This window comes from Scomber scombrus, chromosome 8 (assembly GCF_963691925.1).
Source record: "Scomber scombrus chromosome 8, fScoSco1.1, whole genome shotgun sequence".
Classification (NCBI taxonomy): domain Eukaryota; kingdom Metazoa; phylum Chordata; class Actinopteri; order Scombriformes; family Scombridae; genus Scomber; species Scomber scombrus.
The window spans coordinates 24,040,439-24,059,837 of record NC_084977.1 but is presented as its reverse complement, the minus strand read 5'-3'; the positions used below and the strand labels follow the sequence as shown (position 1 = coordinate 24,059,837).

The 19,399-nt window shown below is 37.7% G+C and overlaps 2 protein-coding genes across 2 annotated transcripts in view; both read left to right on the top strand.

The window, feature by feature from the left end:
* The window catches only part of lepr (leptin receptor), a 40,916-nt gene extending 33,282 nt beyond the window's left edge, over nucleotides 1–7,634 (top strand). The window contains exons 15-21 of the mRNA XM_062424064.1: nucleotides 231–313; nucleotides 396–609; nucleotides 3,825–4,031; nucleotides 4,141–4,224; nucleotides 4,342–4,435; nucleotides 4,960–5,035; nucleotides 5,713–7,634. Coding sequence (XP_062280048.1) covers nucleotides 231–313; nucleotides 396–609; nucleotides 3,825–4,031; nucleotides 4,141–4,224; nucleotides 4,342–4,435; nucleotides 4,960–5,035; nucleotides 5,713–6,624 — 1,670 coding nt within the window. The 3' untranslated portion in view covers nucleotides 6,625–7,634. The remainder of the gene's footprint in view (nucleotides 1–230; nucleotides 314–395; nucleotides 610–3,824; nucleotides 4,032–4,140; nucleotides 4,225–4,341; nucleotides 4,436–4,959; nucleotides 5,036–5,712) is intronic.
* ak4 (adenylate kinase 4) overlaps nucleotides 1–19,399 on the top strand; it is a 439,278-nt gene that overhangs the window by 88,724 nt on the left and 331,155 nt on the right. The gene's annotated exons all lie outside the window — the stretch shown is intronic.

Here is a 19,399-nt window from a genome sequence, read left to right as displayed (position 1 = left end):
CCTGAAGAAAATTTCAAATCACACAAACCTTTTAAAGTAATGACAGCTCACGGTGTGTCTGAGATACAGCTTGATGCCTCATGTAACCTTTTAAATCACATGTGACCTTCTGACTTAAGTGCTAATGGAAAATGGCACACACGACGCACATGATGCACATCATACCATCACCCCCACCACTAATACAGAGGTAAAACTTCATGTGATGTTATTGTTGGTCTCCCTCTCAGCTCCTGATCGTGGCCCTGATTTCTGGAGAGTTCTTCAGGATGATCCATACAGAAACCAAACTAATGTTACTCTGCTATTTGAGGTACAAAACTCACAATATAAACATATTTAGGCGTATAAGTAAAAGATATATAAAAATGATGTGTTGATCTGCTTTTTTCCAGCCTCTCCTGACATCAGGGCACTCCTACTGTGTGGATGGATTTATAGTCCAGCAACAGTCCTCGAGTGGCACTGTGATGAGGGAACGGATCGAGCTGGTGTCCTCCTACAGCTTTGAGTGGAACCAGGAAGTCCAAACTGTCACTGTGGAAGCCTACAATAGTCTGGGGAGCTCGGCTAACAACATCAACATGAAACTGGAGAGACAGCCCAAACGTGAGTGAGCATCAACTTTGATAAAGAGTAAAGTTATTTTGTTATTCACACATGATAGTAAAATTGTTGGTATTCTGTATTCTTGTCACTGTGGCCTGGGTTTGTTCCTGAGGATCAGTGAAGTCCCACATTATCATTATTACAATAGTGCTGCATGACAAATCCATGAACAAACTCTCAATGCAAAAGTTAGAACGATATTTGCAGTAATCCAGCATCACACCAGCATGAAAGCTGAAGGCTGACTTAGACAATGAAAGCACACCACAATCCTCAAACGTACAAACTAGTCATTTGATTTGTTTTGATTATTTGCATGAAAGAAAGTAATGCTGGCTCTGAAATGATTCATCAGTTCAGTTGTCAGAAAATGAATCAACAATTGTTTTCTGCCTCCCTCCTTTCATACAAGCTGAGTACCTTTGAGTTTAGGACTGTTTAGGATTTCAAGAAATCAGTTTTTTGTTTTGTGACTTCAGTTTGATGTTTGAGCTTCATTGTGCAGAATTTGACACTACAAGGTTGTTTTCACATTGATCCTCTGAAGTTCTCTGTGCTCATTTACAATCTGAGTTAAAGATGTGACTTCACAGTGAAATAGGAGGCATCATGTATCCAACAATTACTCTTTTGAAATGAAAAATCTTTGCATAATCATGACTTCTGTATTTTTAATATGAAGGGAGAGGAAACCATATGAAAAACAAATCTTTATTCAAAGCAGAGCACTTTTTATATTAAAACATGAATGGAGGGGATCTTTAATGAAAACTAATTTGAAAAAAACTCAGATTAAACACAAATATGAACATACAATTTCTAATATGTACATATACAAGAATTCATCACAGAAACAAGCCTAAATGGCACCTTAAAAACAACCCAGAAGCTGCTTTAAATCATAAAAAACCATGAGACCATTTCAGAAAACAGCAAGATCTGAGCAGCCAGAAGAGAGAGCAGGCAGTTCCTGCAACAGCGATTTGAATTCTGTAACATGCTGCTATGTTCCAGTAAAGACTTGAAAACAGTAGCTGAGATCAGAAGGCTTTGTTGCCTAGTGAAAAAAACTAAACTCAAATATCATCAGCACTCATCAGACTCATGGTCAGTGCTTTCATTCAAAGGCATGTATGCACATTGAAAGAGAAGGTTTTTAGACCTGTTCATTCTGCTCAAAACTACATGAAAATAGACAAAGGAGGGGCTCCAGTAATGTTGTTTATCAGTTTGGTGTTCGAGTGGAACCCAAAAAAAGTAACCTCAACATTTTTTTCAGTTTTTGTTTTTTTAATTTCTTCCCAGAAATATATTTCTCAAAAACATCAGCTTCTGTTTTTGAGGTTGTTTGAGCCGAGACCATTTCATTCATTATACCTGTTTTTACCATTAAAACAGTTTCTCTTTTTCTCATTAATTTTCCACTATGGCCAGTTTTCTCTTTCTGTGCCTTACAACTCAGAAACAGACAGAAAAATGTACTGCAGCCATTATCTTTAGTGAATCAGCATTTTAACAGAAGTAACATGGTTTAGTTTTTTAATGACAGTACTCTGTGTAATACGGTGAGATGTTTGTGTGAGACAGTTGTGTGTCTCTTTCCCATCACTTCATAATTCAGCATTTTCATTAAACTACTAACTGGCAGAATCAAATTGGTTTTCCATGAAGATGGACAGTTTCTATCATTTGTTTCTGTTGCAGTCTAAATTAGCCAGACAACTGTTATGATTCACATCATTTTTTATACACAACAAACCTAATATATATAATAAATAAACATCTGCTCATTTATTCAGGTTTTTGTCACCGGTTTGTATGTGAAAAACATGCTATTTTAAGTGGATATATTCAGATTTTATATCAACAATACATCACATGAATATGCATAAGTGATAATTATCTGACTCTACAGTTCTCAGATTGACACCTGTGTCTAGCTGAGCTTTTAGCTCAGTGTTGTCGTTTTCTTGCTCGCAACCTCACTGTTTTGGTTTAATCTGATCACTCTCTAAGGGGTTGTTTGTGTCTGCAGCAGGAAGCTGTTTTTTATTTTTCCTACAAAAAATAACTCTAATAAACCCCACTGTACACTATGTGGCTAGCAATAAACAGCAGACAGAATAACTGATGAACATAGAGGGCATCAATTTAGCAGCTAAAGAGCCAGATATTCCCTCACAAGTTTTTCAAATAATAGACATGGTGGCTTTAACCGTAGAAATTAACTATAAATTTGTTGTGATGAACAAGTCATATGTTAGAAGTACTATCCATTGTTCAACCATAATAGCGAACACCAAATTCAGGGTACAAGGAGTGACTTAGCCCACTTTGACCCTAAATAGCCTGACTTATACCATGGCCTGGGTGAATACTCTATTCTGACTGGTTGCAAGGTGTCCATTAATTACTCATTATGGACACCTACTAAGTAGTTCCAGTGAAACTGTCTGTTCACCATTCAAAATCAATGCGTTGGCTAAAATGAGTAACCACAGCAACGATGACGCAGTTAAAGCCTACGTTTATAATTTATTAAGGTTAACAACCTAACATCCAATTACAATGACAATGACTGACTTCAACATTTCTTTTTAACCTATTTAGAGAGTATCACAACTCTGATGAATGAGATGCAGCTGAAGAAAGAGAAATCTAAAAGAAAAGGGAGAAACAACACGAGGAGTTAACACCGGGAGAATGACATGGCTGGATAGCTAGCTAGTCTTATTTTGAATTACCTGTCAAATTATATTTACTGTTTGCAGTGTTATTAACTTTGAATTTTAGCATAATGTTATCTTTCTGGCTCATAGCTGAGCCAAAGGTTTCTATTAGCTGAGAAGACTAGAAATTTCTCCTGTTGCCAAGTCACATCTAAAATTCATTCCATTTACTGAAGTAGTCAACAAAGTTTCAATTGTATAAGAATCTTATGGGATGGTAATGATTATTCCAGGTTGTCACACCCTCAGGTGTTACAATTGAAACTGTTATGGCTTGTGAAAAACTTTACAGTTTGATGGCAAAATGCATGAAAATATAAATAAACAGCCTAAATTCGGTATTATGCCTTATGAGTCAAAAAGTGATCTCCACCTCCATCGTCAAAAGGCAAAATGAGAGATTTAACTGTAAAAAAAATGTTGTCCCAAAATGTTTTAAATTGTATTATACTGAATACACTCTTTTCTTTCTTGTGTGTACTTCAGGACGCTGTGTGCGTGCGTTCCGTGCGCTGGTTATCAACAGCACCTGTGTGTCTCTGTCCTGGAACCTGCTGGACAACAGCTCTGTGCCTCTATTCATGGTGGTCCAGTGGTTGCCACAGAGGCAACAGGACCCTGATCATCACAAAGGCCTGAGTGGAGAACCATGGGTCAGAGTGCCTTACACTGATCGTCCTGTCTATTTAAAAGGTAACATATTCCTTGTATTTCATTTATCAGTGTATCTATTAACAGAGTGCTTCTGTGAAAGAGTGAGTTGTCTCAGCCAACATAACCTCTAACTTGACTATAATTTCAGGGGATTTCTTTGGCTCTGAGGGGTATGGGTTCTATCTGTATCCTGTGTTTGCTGAAGGAGAAGGGGAGCCAGCATACACTACAGGTATGCATAATATGCACTGGTTTTCAGGCTGTTGTAATTGCATTTGCAAGAATGGCCCTTAGATTTTATACTTCACCATTATTCAAGGGCCTGATGTGGATTTTCCACCTGTTACAGCCACCAGAGGAGACCCTGCAGCCTACATTATGCTGATGATCATCTCCTTCCTCTCCATCGTCCTGTTTGTCACCCTGGTCCTCTCCCAAAACCAGTAAGAGCTCCTGATTGGTGTACAGATTCCATTTTTACAAAGGCATATTTACAGGCAATAAACACTAAAAAAATAATTGGTTAATTGTTAATTTTGTATACAGATTGTTGGTTTGTATTATGAGCAGTCACAAAATCACCATGTAAAGCAGCTGATATTAAATGAGTTTTAGGAACTTTCAGTACAACAGTAATAATGTTGTCGTATGAAGAATACATTACTTTCTGACATACAGGTGTTGCAGTTTTTTAATATTTAATCTTATTCTTGGTAGAATTTGTACAGCATCAGTGTGTACCACATGTGGTTTTTGCTCTTGACACCTGAAAGAAATGATGAATTGCATTAATCTCTGGGGAACAGTCTAATTTAGGCAGCAGAGACACTGACCATGACAAATTGGAAGTGTGACATTTAACAGGTCATAAAGGTGTACTTACAGCTGATGGGAGGTGGAGAAATTAGATGAAAGAGAGAGAGGAAGAAAGATGCAACCTAATCTATCTACTGCATTTTGTTTACAGGATGAAAAAGTTTATGTGGAAGGATGTGCCCAACCCAAACAAATGCTCCTGGGCTAAAGGACTGGACTTCAAAAAGGTAAAAAAAAATAGATTTATTCCTATTAGATGTAATTCATTTGCATGATTCTGTACAGGATTGTAAATGTACAAAAGGTCTAGGGTAATTTAACACAATTAAGTTTTAACTTTTTAATCATAGGATTTATGCTACAGATTGATTAACAGGACTAAGAGTCTACAGCCATGCCAGTGACCCTTTAAGGCTGTACTTAGACATTGCAGTGCTTTGTCCTAAATGCCAATATCAACAAGCTCACAATGACTAAGCGAATATGCTGATGTTGATGATGATTGATATGTGTAACCAAAGTATTGGAGAAATTACAAAAATGTAAGTGATCACTGAATTGAATGGCAATCCAGCCAATAGTTACTGGGACCAAACTATTGTTTAGTTTAGACCAAATGGTGGAGCAACAGACTGGTAATTTGAACCATTAAAATGATCTTTTAGAACGCAATGGCTGCACATTTACGCTGTAACATGTAGACTATTAAGTAAGCAATGCTACCCTTAGGGAGTAGAGTACTAACAGAAAACACGCAGTTCATCCTTCCCTCTTAAAAATATTCCATTGCAACTTCAGTCTTTGCAGTGTATTTGTATGATTTTTCTTATATAACAGCTCATATTCTGGAAAACTAAGGGTTATATTCAGCACTTTACATCTGTTTTTGCGTCTCTCTCTCCAGGCTGACACGTTCGACCACCTTTTCCAACCGCCAGAGGGCCTGCCAGCCTGGCCACTGCTGCTCCCCTCTGAAAACATTTCCAAAGTCGTTATTGTGGAAAAGACTGACCTCTCAGCGCTGACCCCACTTGTGTCCCTAAATCCCGACACAGCTACTGCCTTAGCTATCTCCATTCCTTCAGGGTTTAACTCTGAGGTTGACCAAAACCGATCCATCGACAGTGAGGCGCACCTGGGTGGAGCACCCTCCTTAGCCCTTGATATGGATGCTTTAACTGCCTCAAGCCTGAGGACAGATGAGTTACAGTTTGTCGACCTCCCTAGAACAGATGAGCTCCCAGGCACCAATGACAGCACTGCCCAGTCCTCAGTCACTTATGCCACTGTGCTGCTCGCTAATCCAAAGCAGGAGCAGCAGCCCATTCATCTCCACTACAAGGATGGTAGTGGCAGCAGCTCCAGTGATGAGGGCAATTTCTCTGCTAACAACTCAGACATTTCAGGATCTTTCCCCGGTGGCCTGTGGGAGCTGGAGAGCTGCCGAGGTGGGGAGATGGATGACCCGCAACACTCCTGCTCCTATAACTCCGTGGAGGAGCTTTCTGAAACATCAGAGCATGAAGATGAGGAGGTGAGAGAAGGGAAACACCTGTATTATCTCGGTATGGACTATCCAGCGGAGGATGAGGAGAGTGATGGAGAAGAGGAGCGAAGAGAGGAAGATACAAAAGCTGAGCTGTTCAAAAGTGTTGTTTTGAACAGAGATGCCTGCTCTGTGGAGTCACACCCTTTGCTTGGCCCTGTGGACTCGAGTGATAACAGCGAGATGGGTTCAGCGTCAACACGTGGCTTTTCCCCGCTGTACATGCCTCAGTTCAGAACTGCACCATGCACGAGGCAACTCACAGATTAACCACAAGAAATCAATCCCCAGCTGTGACTCTCACACAAGCTGTATTCAGATATCCTCTATTCCTTCAGACATAGTGTGGTATGGAGCTGGACAATGTAAAAATACCTCCAAAGATGTATGACTCCGAGTAGATCTTCATCAATGCTGCTATTGTGTGGCACAAGCCTCATTTATAGGCATTTCTTTTTGGGGATTCAAACCCCTAGTTTTACTGTGCCAAACAGCTGCACTGCAATCATGTAGCAGTGGTTACTGATGCGGGAGCACTTACTCAGAAAAATGAGCTCACACATTTTCAAAGGAGGTTGGGCTGTCAGAAGAATATGCAGTTAACGTTTATGGAGAGCAGCAGCCAACAATTAATATAGTGGTCATCGCTCTGCATGATTACATGCACTCATCTGCTCATACCATAATGTTGAAAACATGAATTCTTGCTGAATACTTTGTTTCATTTTAAGTGAAACATGAAAGAGCTTCAAAGAGAATACATAAACGTGTTGAAAGCGGGAGAGAAAATGCTCATAATCTGCACAGTTTTGGTTCTCTCAAAGCACATTTGACTGTGAAGTGAAGGTCCAAATGGGCTGTCAGTTCAAAGATGCTGTATTGGTGTGACTAAATGATGAAACAGTTGTTGACGGTGAGTAATAGCAGGTGATTTCTGGACTCGTTATTTTCTGCGTCCATAGGCAGCTTGCACATCAACATCTGCATGGTTTAAATCACTCACCAACCCAAAGAATGTCTTTTTGTACTTTGTGCTGAAATGTATTTGAGACTTTGTTACAGTATGTGAAAAATATATCTATTTTTTCTGTGCTTGGCCATTTTGATGTACACCTGCTGTCTGGTGTAAATAAAAGACAAGAGAATGTATATTTGAAACTAGAAGAAGAAATAAAGAAAACACGTCATGAAAATATTGAAAAATGAGTGGACAAAAGTAGCTATTGTATATTGAGATATTTTGTCTATTTTTCATGTTGAAAATAAAGTATTTATTGTGAGTGTGTGTGGTTTGTAAAACAGGTCACAGTACTATCATTGAACAGGTTTATTGCATGTTGTGACAATCTGTGTTTGTTAGAATTATTATGAAAATCTAAATATTCACTTTTACATAGCATATAATACATAGCATTATTACTAATGCTATGTCAAAGTGAATATTTAGATTTTATAATAAATAGCATTATTACTTATGCTATGTAATGCAAATTTTTCTGTGTATGTTTTCAGTATTATGTAAGAGGGCTGTTCATCCTCATCAAACCTATAGAAAATGAGTAAGTAGATAAATACATACACAAAAGTATAGCTTAGCTTATATTGTATTTTTGGGACCAATATTGATACTTATATTAGGTAGAGTAAAAAAAGTCATATATCAGCTGATAATTTATAGAATTTTTTTTGCAATAATCCCTCAAATTTTATCAAACACTTGTGACAAAGATACATAATGGAGGCAGGATATTTTACAGTTTAATAAAAAAAAAAACTTTATTGTATAGAATTACATCCACACTAAACTTCACTGGCAATCTAATAATTATAAATAACTAAATAAAACACAGAACAAAAACAAAAAATAATTAAGAAAAAGGGTCAACTATACATAAAATGCTACCTATATCATTTTAAAAACTAAAAACATATGGACAACATATACACCAATACTGATATATCTATGATTGGCCAATATTGCCAATATTGAATATGAACTGACACAAAACATGCAGACTCTCCAAACATACTGTGCTTATCACCGTACTAAATAGCAGTAATATTCTGTCACCTTGTGGCTGCAAGAAGTAAATACAAAGCAAAGAATATGGAATGGATATTTCCGTGTAGGATTTATATATGTAGTGATATGGTAAATAAATGACCTGTTAAAACCAATATAAATATGTTATCTTATTTAAAAAAAAAAAAAAAAAGAATAAAAATCTGGGTTTAAAGCCAGTTGAATTATCATTAGTTTAGCTGCAGTTTAGAGTTTAGTTTAGTTTTTTTTTGGTGGTGCCTGTACAGTAACTGTTTGCAATTAAATGTCATGCTAAACTGTGCTTTTTAGCTGACACCTGAAACCCAGTTACTGTGTTTAGTGGAAATCACTGAAATGCCACTAGAGGTCACTGTAACTGGAGGTAACTGAGGTTTAAGCACTAATGGTATAATTAAACTGCAGAAGGGGTAATCTTTCCAGTTCAGATCATTTATATATTGCAGTAAATATATGGCTTTCACCATGCATAGTGTTATGAAGGCAGCTTTCCCATTATTGTGTAATTGTACATTTATTTTATCAAAACTGTCACACCTGACTTGATTTGTTTTGAAAGTTAATCCATTATCTGACAGTGACAGAAACCAGCTCACAGAAACCAGTAATTAGGTTTTGCACCAGTTATGCACAACAATCACAATCACCAGAAATGATGAATAACAGTCACAACATAAACACAAATACAAAACATAGATATTTAAGTTACTGTAGATTGTAGGAACAATTCTCACTCCTATTTTATGTAGGATATTGTTTTTTGAATGTGCATTAGACATAAGACATAATTTAAAGTTTTGTTTCCCCAAGCTAGCTTCTATGATTTTATTGCAGTGGTAAATTGACAATATTGTTAATTGATACTGCTGACATAAAATGTAATAAAATGTTATAGATAAACTCCTTAGCAATTAGTGAAATAGCAAATGAGCATAATAATTTGAAAAAAATCAGCTTAACCTGTGAGCTATTTAAAGTTATCAAACTGAACTTAACTATGTGTAATACATTTTAAAAAACTGACAGAGCACAAAAGGTGTGTGAGAATAAATGTCCTATAATGTTATAAAATTAGCTCTAAAATGCTGGTAAAATGATGGACTATATGTTATTCAATTTGTCATCCAGATGTATTTGCATGTTTCAGCCACAAAGAGGCAGAAAAGCACCACTCCTGCAGCCTGGTTATTTCAGTGATGTCAGGGAATCTGTATCCTTAAAGGCCCTCAGTGTGTGTTGGTTCTCTTGTATTCACCATAAAAGGATGGTGCAGAGAGCTGCTGGCTTTGGCAAAGAGAGGTTTGAAAGCACAAAGGCCTGACGCAGTGCTAGATTTCACATATGGTAACAGAAAGAGGGGCACACCTATAGAGAGAGGGAGAAGTTTGTCATTAGGATAAAGTGGTGGAGCTCAGCCTGGAGGCCACCTGAACTCACAAATGTTTCAACTTAAGATGCAGACAAAATTACATCCATGATCAAAAAGAGCTGAGTTTAAAAAAAAAAAAAGCTTGCCAAGTGACCCAGATTCCTCAAAAGCCCTCAGTAGTAGACCTGAGTGCATCACTTCCTGGTTTGCAAACCAGCAGCTTAACAAGGGGTCGTGAGATAAGACGGCCTGCAAAGGAAAGGCTGCACATGTGAAAGGACTTTGGCACTCTGCTGATCTTTCAGCTGTGACAAATTAGCATCACTAAAGCCAGACTGAGATTTTACTTTTTTTTTTTTTCAAGCAGTATAAAATGGAGTTAGAAGAGTGACCTTCCTAGAAAGGTATACTGCCAGAAATCTGACAGAGACTAAGATATATACCTTCTACTTTATTTCAACTTTATCTTGATTTGGACAGTAAAGAAAGGAGATTGAGTGAGCTGTTTAGGTATTTGAAATCCTTACATAACCTTTCACAGTGAGATGATGTGAAAGTGGGGGGAACACTGACTCTGAGAAATACGATTAGATTAACTTAAAATTTCCTTTTTTGAACAGCATATGAGCTGTTGAATGTTCCTGGCACAAATTATGTTCTAAGCCATATACTTTGCCATGACGCAAAGAGTAAAGACTTAGAAATGTAGAAATGGTAATAGGTGAAGTACATCATTGTGAAATGTTCTTACAAAACTCACATTGTCATAAAATAACTTTTCTTGGTGGTCAAATTAAATGCTAAGGCAAAACGGGTTCTGTTGTCAGTATGTGGCTGTGAAACGCTTCAAGTTCATTCTCTGAATAAAATTAAAATGCATTTTTTTCATTAATGTGTAATAGATTTCTCCCTCTCTGTCCTCCCTGTTCTTCATCCCTGACCTCATGCTTGTCTATGATTGGATTCATTCATCTAGAAATGGCAGCATGCTTTTGGCCTGCACTGACATTTCCATAGAAGTTTCCTCATCTACCAGGAAATATCTGTGTAGGTACTTCAGCTTTCTTCAAAAACAAACGTGTCCTTAACTGATTTATCTTCGAGCTGGATGCTTTAGTCATCTGGAAGTGACTGAATGGCCTTTGATTTGTGGAGGAGGAGGTGGAAAAATGGGAGGAGAGAAACAACTGGAGGTGAAGAGCAAAGTCTAAAAGAGAAATAAAAAAGGAGATGCTGATCCACTTTGTGCTCTGCTAAGTGAGAGGTTATGGGTAAAACCTAAAGACTAAAAAATAAAATTATGCAGACAATTATGTATGTTCATTGTAATGGATTAAACAGCATTGCCAAGGTTAAAGAAACTGATGAGTGACTTTCAGACTGTAGTACAAAAATAAATAGAAACAAATAATGGCCTGGAACTGAAGGATAATATATCAGAAAACCGAAACATTTTACAGCCTGGCAATAGTAAGAAAAAAATGGGGGCAGCAGAAAGCAAAAAAAAAAAAGAAGCTGTAAACACAAGACTGACATCCTTTTAAATTGTTATGGCAAGATTATTTAACTTTTTAGACATCCTATGTGGAGCATATGCATTAGCATTTGAAATCAAGTGTCTGTCTACCTATTGAAGTCTAATATTCAATCCCTTAGCTCTGTTTTTGGTCTACACCAATTCCTAAGGAAAATATCAGCTCCTTAGTTGGTATATGTTAAAGAAATTGTGATCTGCTAGGTGCTTACTTTGTCTGTCTGCAGGGTTAGAGCAGAAAATGCTCCATAGAGCTGAGGAAAACTCCAAAGTTGGGTGATAATGTGGATTCGTAACCACAAGCATCACTCTTCATATTACACATTGTCAATGTGAAAATAACTAAATGAAAATAAACACTTATAATGTGAAACTAGCTGAACTTACAAGGACATGAGGTGCAGGTGGGGAGATGAGCGGAGAAATTCAGGAGAAGGAAGTGAGGTAACAAAACAAGGGAACAGATAGGGAGCTGATTGGCTGGGGGAAATGCAGGAACCAAAGCAGGACTGGCAAGGCTGATACAGGCCAGGTGTGGGGAAAATACAGAGTAGGTCTAACGAGGCTAAATGCAGGGCAGGTGTGTAGATAGATAAAGGAGGGAAAACGCAGCAGCTCACAGCAGATAACCCAAAACCCAGAAAACATAAAACCTCTTAATAACAACCCAGCATACATCAACCCGTCCAAGAATATACATGAATATAAACTTAAGTTTTCAGACTTGATTTAAAAGAACTGAGAGTTGAAGCAAACAAAGTTATCTGAGAGTTTGTTCCAGATATGTGGTGCATAAAGCTGCTTCTCCGTGTTTAATTTTGATTCTGTGAACAGACGGCAGACCTGTCCCAGATGACCTGAAAAGTCTGGATGGTTCATAACATAGCAGAACATCAGAAATCTATTTTGGCCCTAAACCATTCAGTGCTTTAAGCAGTATTTTAAAATAAATTCAGAGACAGACAGGACGCCATTGCAGAAATCTGAGAACTGTAGTGACATGATCCAATTTTTTGGTCTTAGTGAGGACTCGAGCAGCAGCGTTCTGAATCGACAGCAGCTGTCTGATCGAATTTTTAGGGAGACCTGTAAATACACCATTACAGTGAGTCAACAGAGGATAAATGCATGGACACGTTTGACCAAATCCTACTGAGACATAAATCCTTTAATCCTTTATTCCTCAGGTGATAGTAGGCTGACTTTGTAATTGTCTTCGTGTGGCTGTTGAAATAAAGGTCTGAGTCCACGACACCAAGAATTATGACTTGGTTTCTGGTTTTATCATTACTGATTGATGCTAAATGCTTACTTTTAGCCATGCTTCCTTGGCTCCAAAAACAATTACTTCAGTTTTGCCTTTGTTTAATTGAAGATAATTCTGGCACATCTAATCGTTGCTTTGTTCAGTGCACTTACTCAGTACTTGTATTGAACCATAGTCACCTGATGATACGTTTATGTAAATTTGTGTGAAATCTGCATAATTATGGTAACATATATAGTTTTCTATAATCTGATCCAGGCAGCATATAGAGGTTAAACAGAAGAGACCCCATAATGGAGCCTTGGGACTCCATTTTTGTCCGTTAAGATGTCTATTTATCTATATAGACACAAAGTAGTCCCGGTCCTTAAAGTACAGTGTGTGTAGGGTTTAAACCAGTTAAGTACCATACCAGAAAATCCCACCCAGTTTTCCAGTCAGTCCAGTAATATGTTGTAGTCCACTGTGTTGAATACAACACTGACATCCAGTAATAATAACACTGAAATTCTGCTACCAGCTGTGTTTAATTAGATGTCACTGAAAACCTTAACAAGAGCGGTATCAATGCTGTAATGTGATCCAAATCCTGACTGGAAGACATCAAAACAATTGTTTAGTGCCAAGAAGTTGTTCAGCTGTTGTCAGCTGTTTTTCAGTGATTTTACTTAAAAATGAGACGTTTGATATGGGCCAATAATTGCTCATTAGTGAGGTTTATTCTTTTTTAAGAGTAGCTTGATGATGGCGGTTTTCAGGGCCTGTGGAAAGATACCTGAAATCTGAGGCCATGCAATTAGAAACATCTTTGAAAAAGCCTGTTGGCAGAATATGAAGGCGACGGGAGCAGAATTGCAGATGTTGTATAATGATTTGTGAGTTTTTATGGTTGATCAGATAAAAATGAAGAGTTTGGTAACCCAGTCCAGGAGTCCAGGTTTTTATTCTCCTGACATTAAATGTGATGTACTATTCAGTGGTCAGCTGTAGTCTTCAGTAAGAAAACACCCACCAGTGCTGAAAAACTTAAATCCCACATTATCCTTAAGCACAATGGTTACAATTAGTGTACTTATACAAACCAAATCAGATTGACTGAAATTAAACCATGTGATAAATATGAATTGCACAAATTGTAATCCACTCTTACTCTGACGTGGCAAAAATTTTGTTTAACAAAAATAGCATTCCTCCTACTGCTCCTGTTTGTGCGACACCACAATACCTGGATCATCATTGAATTCACAAATTGACCTAAAAGGCCTAAAAAGTGTGTTTATGTGTGTGTTCTGATGTCACTGTTCATGCTCCAGCTGTTGCCATCAACCCTGTTAATGGGAATCAGGAGAAAGATTTAGCAGCTTGACATTGTAAATCCCTCATTGATCGCTTGGCATTAATTCGTGCAGCAATTGTGAAGGGCTTTAGCTACTGATGTTTATCCATGTTGGCTTTGAAGGCCTTAACATTTGGGGTAAAGGTCACATTGAGGCAAGTTCACTACAAAACTTTGCAACCACACAGGAAATGAGTAAAATCCATCTTTGCTGGTTTAGAGCTATGTGTGAACTTTGCTTTGGCTGTGCTCTTTATTTCAGTAAACAAGGGGGCAAGAGCAAAACCATGGTTCGTTTCCAGGCACCGCAGCACTGTAAATTGGATAGATTTTGGCTCCCTGGGAATGTAAAGCCTCTCTCTCCCTGTAATCTGTAATCGTAGTTCAACTGCAGCCTTCAGCCCATCCTCACAAGAAAAACAACAGTATAGATCTAAAATTCATCCAGCAAAAACAACCTATACTGTAGTTACATTTACGTCATCTAGCGCCCATAGTAATTATAATCTGAGGAAGTGATGCAGTTCAAATGGCAAAACCTCGACTTACAGTAGCTGCAGAAGACTGTTCGCGTCCCACCTCAGCTGTGAGCATGATGTTTCCAACTGTGGTTACAGAAGATTGCATTATTACATTTCAGTTTATCCTTTTAATCCAAACTGTGATCTATCTCTAACCTAAACCAAGTAGTTTTCTGGCCTTAAACTAACCAGGCCTTAATCACAGTGTTAGATCCATAAAACAATGTTTTAACAGTGATTTATAATGGTTTTAGAAAGAAGCATATTATGCTCCTGTGGGTCATTCTGAAAATACTCCTATGGGTTTTTTATATTCTGGATTGCAGCTACAATGAACCAATAAGGTTGTTTAATTATGAGTATAGCAGCATCAGTTGTAGGGAAATTGATGTCTTCAAAATTCTTGAGGAAAGACAAAGAGACAGAGAGAAAGACAAAAATGGGCAAAAAGTATGAATTTGGAGAAAGCACAGTGAAAAGGCAAAAACAAATGTATCTGTAGCAGCAGGTGGAACAGAGCTGAACAAACAGAGCGAGGGAGTGTGTGAGGCTGAGGGTGGAATATTTGAGAGAAAAAAACATGTAGACAGAAGCTGTGCTGACCCCTGGACCCTCTCTTGGGGCCCTTTCGGTACCAGTGGCCTCTGAGAGGATTTGGGAAGACATGCTTATTGCTCTCTAACCCCTTCTCTCTTAGACATGGTTGTAAATATATGAGATATCTGATGCCTGTTGCATGATTTATCTCATGAAACATCTGGCCATATATATTTTGGAGCAATAATTTTCCGGTGATGTATAATGTAATGAATTGTCATATTACATAATTTACAAGATTTGGGAAAATGTGGTGTAGTTTAGTAAAAAACTACTCTACACGTTACACAGAACTTTTCAGTATTCACTGATCAACAAGTCAAATCTCTTCAGCTTTTTGCTATCATATCTCAAGTCCCACTGACACTTTAGGCAGTCAGGTTTCACTGTAGTTGGGTCCAAGTCAAGTTGGAAGTCTCTATTTTTGTGATTCCAGTCCAACTCAAGTCCCTAACCTAAGATCAACAGTACTCAATTTCAATTCAATTCGAATAAGCTTTATTGGCATGACAGATCAGAAACCTAACTTCACAGAAGATGACTTACAGTACCTACAGTTTACAGTATCTATTTAAATGCCCTTAGCAACCATAACTAATTTCTAAGCAAACCTACAGTTGACATCAAAACACACCACCATTTTTTGTGAACAATATATGTCATTTTTTGGGCTTTGCTGCAAAATGCCTCACCTTTAAGGAGCAATATCTTTAAATTATTACCTCTCTTTCGTAAATATACCCCTTCAATTTTTTTCTGAAATAAGCTGAAAGGGTGGCTAAAATTTTGCCATTCAGTACATTCACCAAAGTATAAAACATGAGGAATTCTGTCAATCTCAGAAGAGGCGATATTGCTTATATCTGGTTCACTGTTGCCAGACTTCTGTCCCTCTCACTACCAAATCCCAAATAAACTCAACAAAAATAATATCAGTGCAAATTAACCAATCCATATTCTACAAATACAACCCAGTAGATAAAGACCTCACTCAAACCTTCTTCACTGATGTTTGTTTGACAAACAAACTTCCACTTGGTTGGTATTGAAACATACCCATCAAAGAGCTCATCCTCACTGATTCTGTCTAATTGTTTTGCCTGTTTGCAGGAGGGAAAATAACCATTACCCCACATAGTCAGCTGATATTTAACCAAGCCATTACACCCAATCATTTGCATGTCAAAACTAATTTATCCACTTGTTTGTGGGAGAAAACGTGAGATGCACGCCTGGGGCGGCTTTTTTGCACGGCTTCGTCTGTTGTAAGTGGGTCGGATGAACGAAATGCCTCCAGATCAGTCAGTATGTGTGTCACAAAGCATGCTTGTCTCTGGCCAACAGGGTGAAAGAGGTGCAGCTGAATGGCCCCCTTTCACTCTGACACTCAATTAAGGCCTAATTGGTTTGAGGTCCACTACAGGCATGTGGCAAGGCAACACCCCAGGCTTCTGTGCACTTGTTCCCTATTTTCTGACTCCCCCTCTGGAAATATTCCTTTGATCTGTGAACAAAGTAGGTTTTTAAGCCAGCAGGTTGATAGGCTATTTTCTCTTTGAACATGTACAACAGTTTTAGACAAAGTACTTGAGTATTTTTTACAGTTCATTTGGCTCAAAAATGAAGTAGGTACTGAAAATATGACACAGACAGATCAGTACAGTAAAGTGCTCATATGGATCCCCATGGCTGCAGCTATGGATCCATTGATGAAGTGTTTTGTGTGTGTGTATGTGCATATAGTATGTATATATGTGTGTGTGCAGTGTGTGTGCGTGTGTGTGTGTGTGTGTGTGTGTGTGTGTGTGTGTGTGTGTGTGTGTGTGTGTGTGTGTGTGTGTGTGTGTGTGTGTGTGTGTGTGTGTGTGTGTGACTTTTCTATGAGCTGTGTCAGCAATGTGGAAGACAATCTCTTTATGGTGTGTTGCACTCTTTTAATACATTAGTGGAAAGCTCCATCGTACAAATTGTCTTTGTCACTGCTATTTGAAATCTATCATAAAGAAACCAATATTAAATGGAAATCACTGACATCTCTGAGGAAGTCCTACATAACATAACAGTGTTATGTTACATTTAAACATTTAAACACAGTTATATGATGTTCTTCTAGTCCTACCACACACTGTAACATGCCAAGGGATCTCTTCATTAATGACACTGAGAGAGAAGTTTTGTAAAGGAAAAATAGAAAATAAACTCTATTTTTGTGAAGTGAATTAAGGGAAACTCATTCAGGAGTTCAGTATTTTTAAAAAATATCTCTCACAAAATATCTCTCTCAGAAAAGTGTAATTATACAGATTTTCTCTCTGCTGAAATCTTTTTTAAGTCCCCTCTACACTGTATTCTTTACCAGACCTGTTTTATATGACAATCCAAGGACTTTGAAACAATATCAACCATTAAAGAGACCTTGAAGTGGAGTAAGAATGAATGTAGGAGCCTTGACTCAGCCTGATCCTCCTTCTATTACTTTAATTTGCATCTTTTGACATCTGTGTGCATTTGTGCAAATATTTTTACATTTTGCAAACAGTGAATAGTGAACACAAAAATAGCCTCAATGTCAACAAGCTGCACAGTATGCTGGGATAGGGAAATCCTACTGAGAAACACACACACACACACACACACACACACACACACACACACACACACACACGCACGCACGCACGCACATGCACGCCCAGTCACGCTAACACAAAACAGATGGCTTCATCTTCAACCATGTTATGAGTTACTTCACCACAAAATCCTCGGGTAGCTATTGGAAACTCCAAACAACAATTCCCCAAAACCCGGACTTCTGCTGACCCTGACCTACGTCGGATTACGTCACTCGGTGGGAACACTACGGCCTAGTTCTGCCCCTTTGTTTGTTTCCCTCAGCGTCCCATAGATCCCGGGGACCCCTGGAGTAAAAACACTCGAGAGTAACAACCAACTCTTGGGATGGTTGTACACATTCCACTGTCTGAGAACATCCTAACAAACTGTCGGAGAATTTGAGTGGTCGTTAATGTGGGGGGAGGAAGACAAGATGTGATAAATAACATGAAGTTATGAGATGCAGACACTGAATGACAGTGTATCACAGACATTGTATAAACGTATTTCACCCAGCTGCTAAAATTGAATATATATAACAAGGTTGTTAAAGTTATGTATGTTTTTCGCACAGATCTGTTAACTATTACAACAATTCTGTTTATGATTAGTGGGAATGGTTTAATACACTTTTAGATGTTGTTTTCATAGTATGAAACTTGTGAATGTTAAATTTGAAGTGTTTACTTTGTCCAGGCTACTGTGCAAGAGACACACTTCATTTCTCATGTCTCATGATAAATGTAACTGTTTTCAGACTTCTTTCTTTCATACATATCTATATCTATCCTTTTGTAAATAAATTGTGTTTTTATGTGACTATACAGTGTTTGTTAACTACTCTTCTCTGTAATTTTGGTCAGGTCTCTCTAAATGTATGTATCTTGGGAGACTTCTTGGTTAAATAAATAGAATAAATATGTAGTTTGTTACAGTAGGCAATTTATGTTTCCAAAAGAGAAGAAAACCTGATCCAGATGTTGGGTTGACTTATTTTATGTCCTTTTACTGTTTTTGACCAAACAGCGTATCAGAACAGAGTAAAAGACAGATTGGATTGTTCCAAATGTTCTTTGCTGTGAGACATTTAGATGTTTCCTTCCCACTATTTAAGGAAAGAGTTTTATTCTTGACAAAAGAAACAATTTAATTAGTTCATATATATGGAGTTTATCTTAAATAACAAGAAGGAGGACAGCATGTCACACACTGTATCTGCAAAACGTTACAAGAATAACACAGTGAAGGTGTAGACCATAAACCACAATATTCTGCATGTTGTACCCTATCTCTCTTTCCCCTCATTTCCTCTTATCTTTCTACTCTCAACTCTGCACCCCTGGTCTCTCTGTATCTGTTATCTGTATGTGATTGGCACCTGGAAGTTGCTTGACTTCATCCTGATCAGATTCCTTATATATCTAATCAATCCATGTATAAAAATAATAATGTCATATTGCTATTCTGTACACACAACCTATTTTGCATGTCTGTTTGTCATGGATGAGATATCCCTCCTCTATTGCTGAGAGGTTTGTTACATTTTATTTCTCTGTTAAAGGTTTTAATTTAGGGAGGAGGATTAGGGTTAGGGTTAGGATTAGGGTTAGGGTTAGGGTTGTCCTTATTTGAATCAAGGGTTTAAGGATCATGGATGTTGTATTACTTTTTTTATCGTAAAGCCCCCTGAGGCAAATTTGTTTATAGTGGGTTATATAAATAAAAATTGACTTGATTTGACATAGTAAA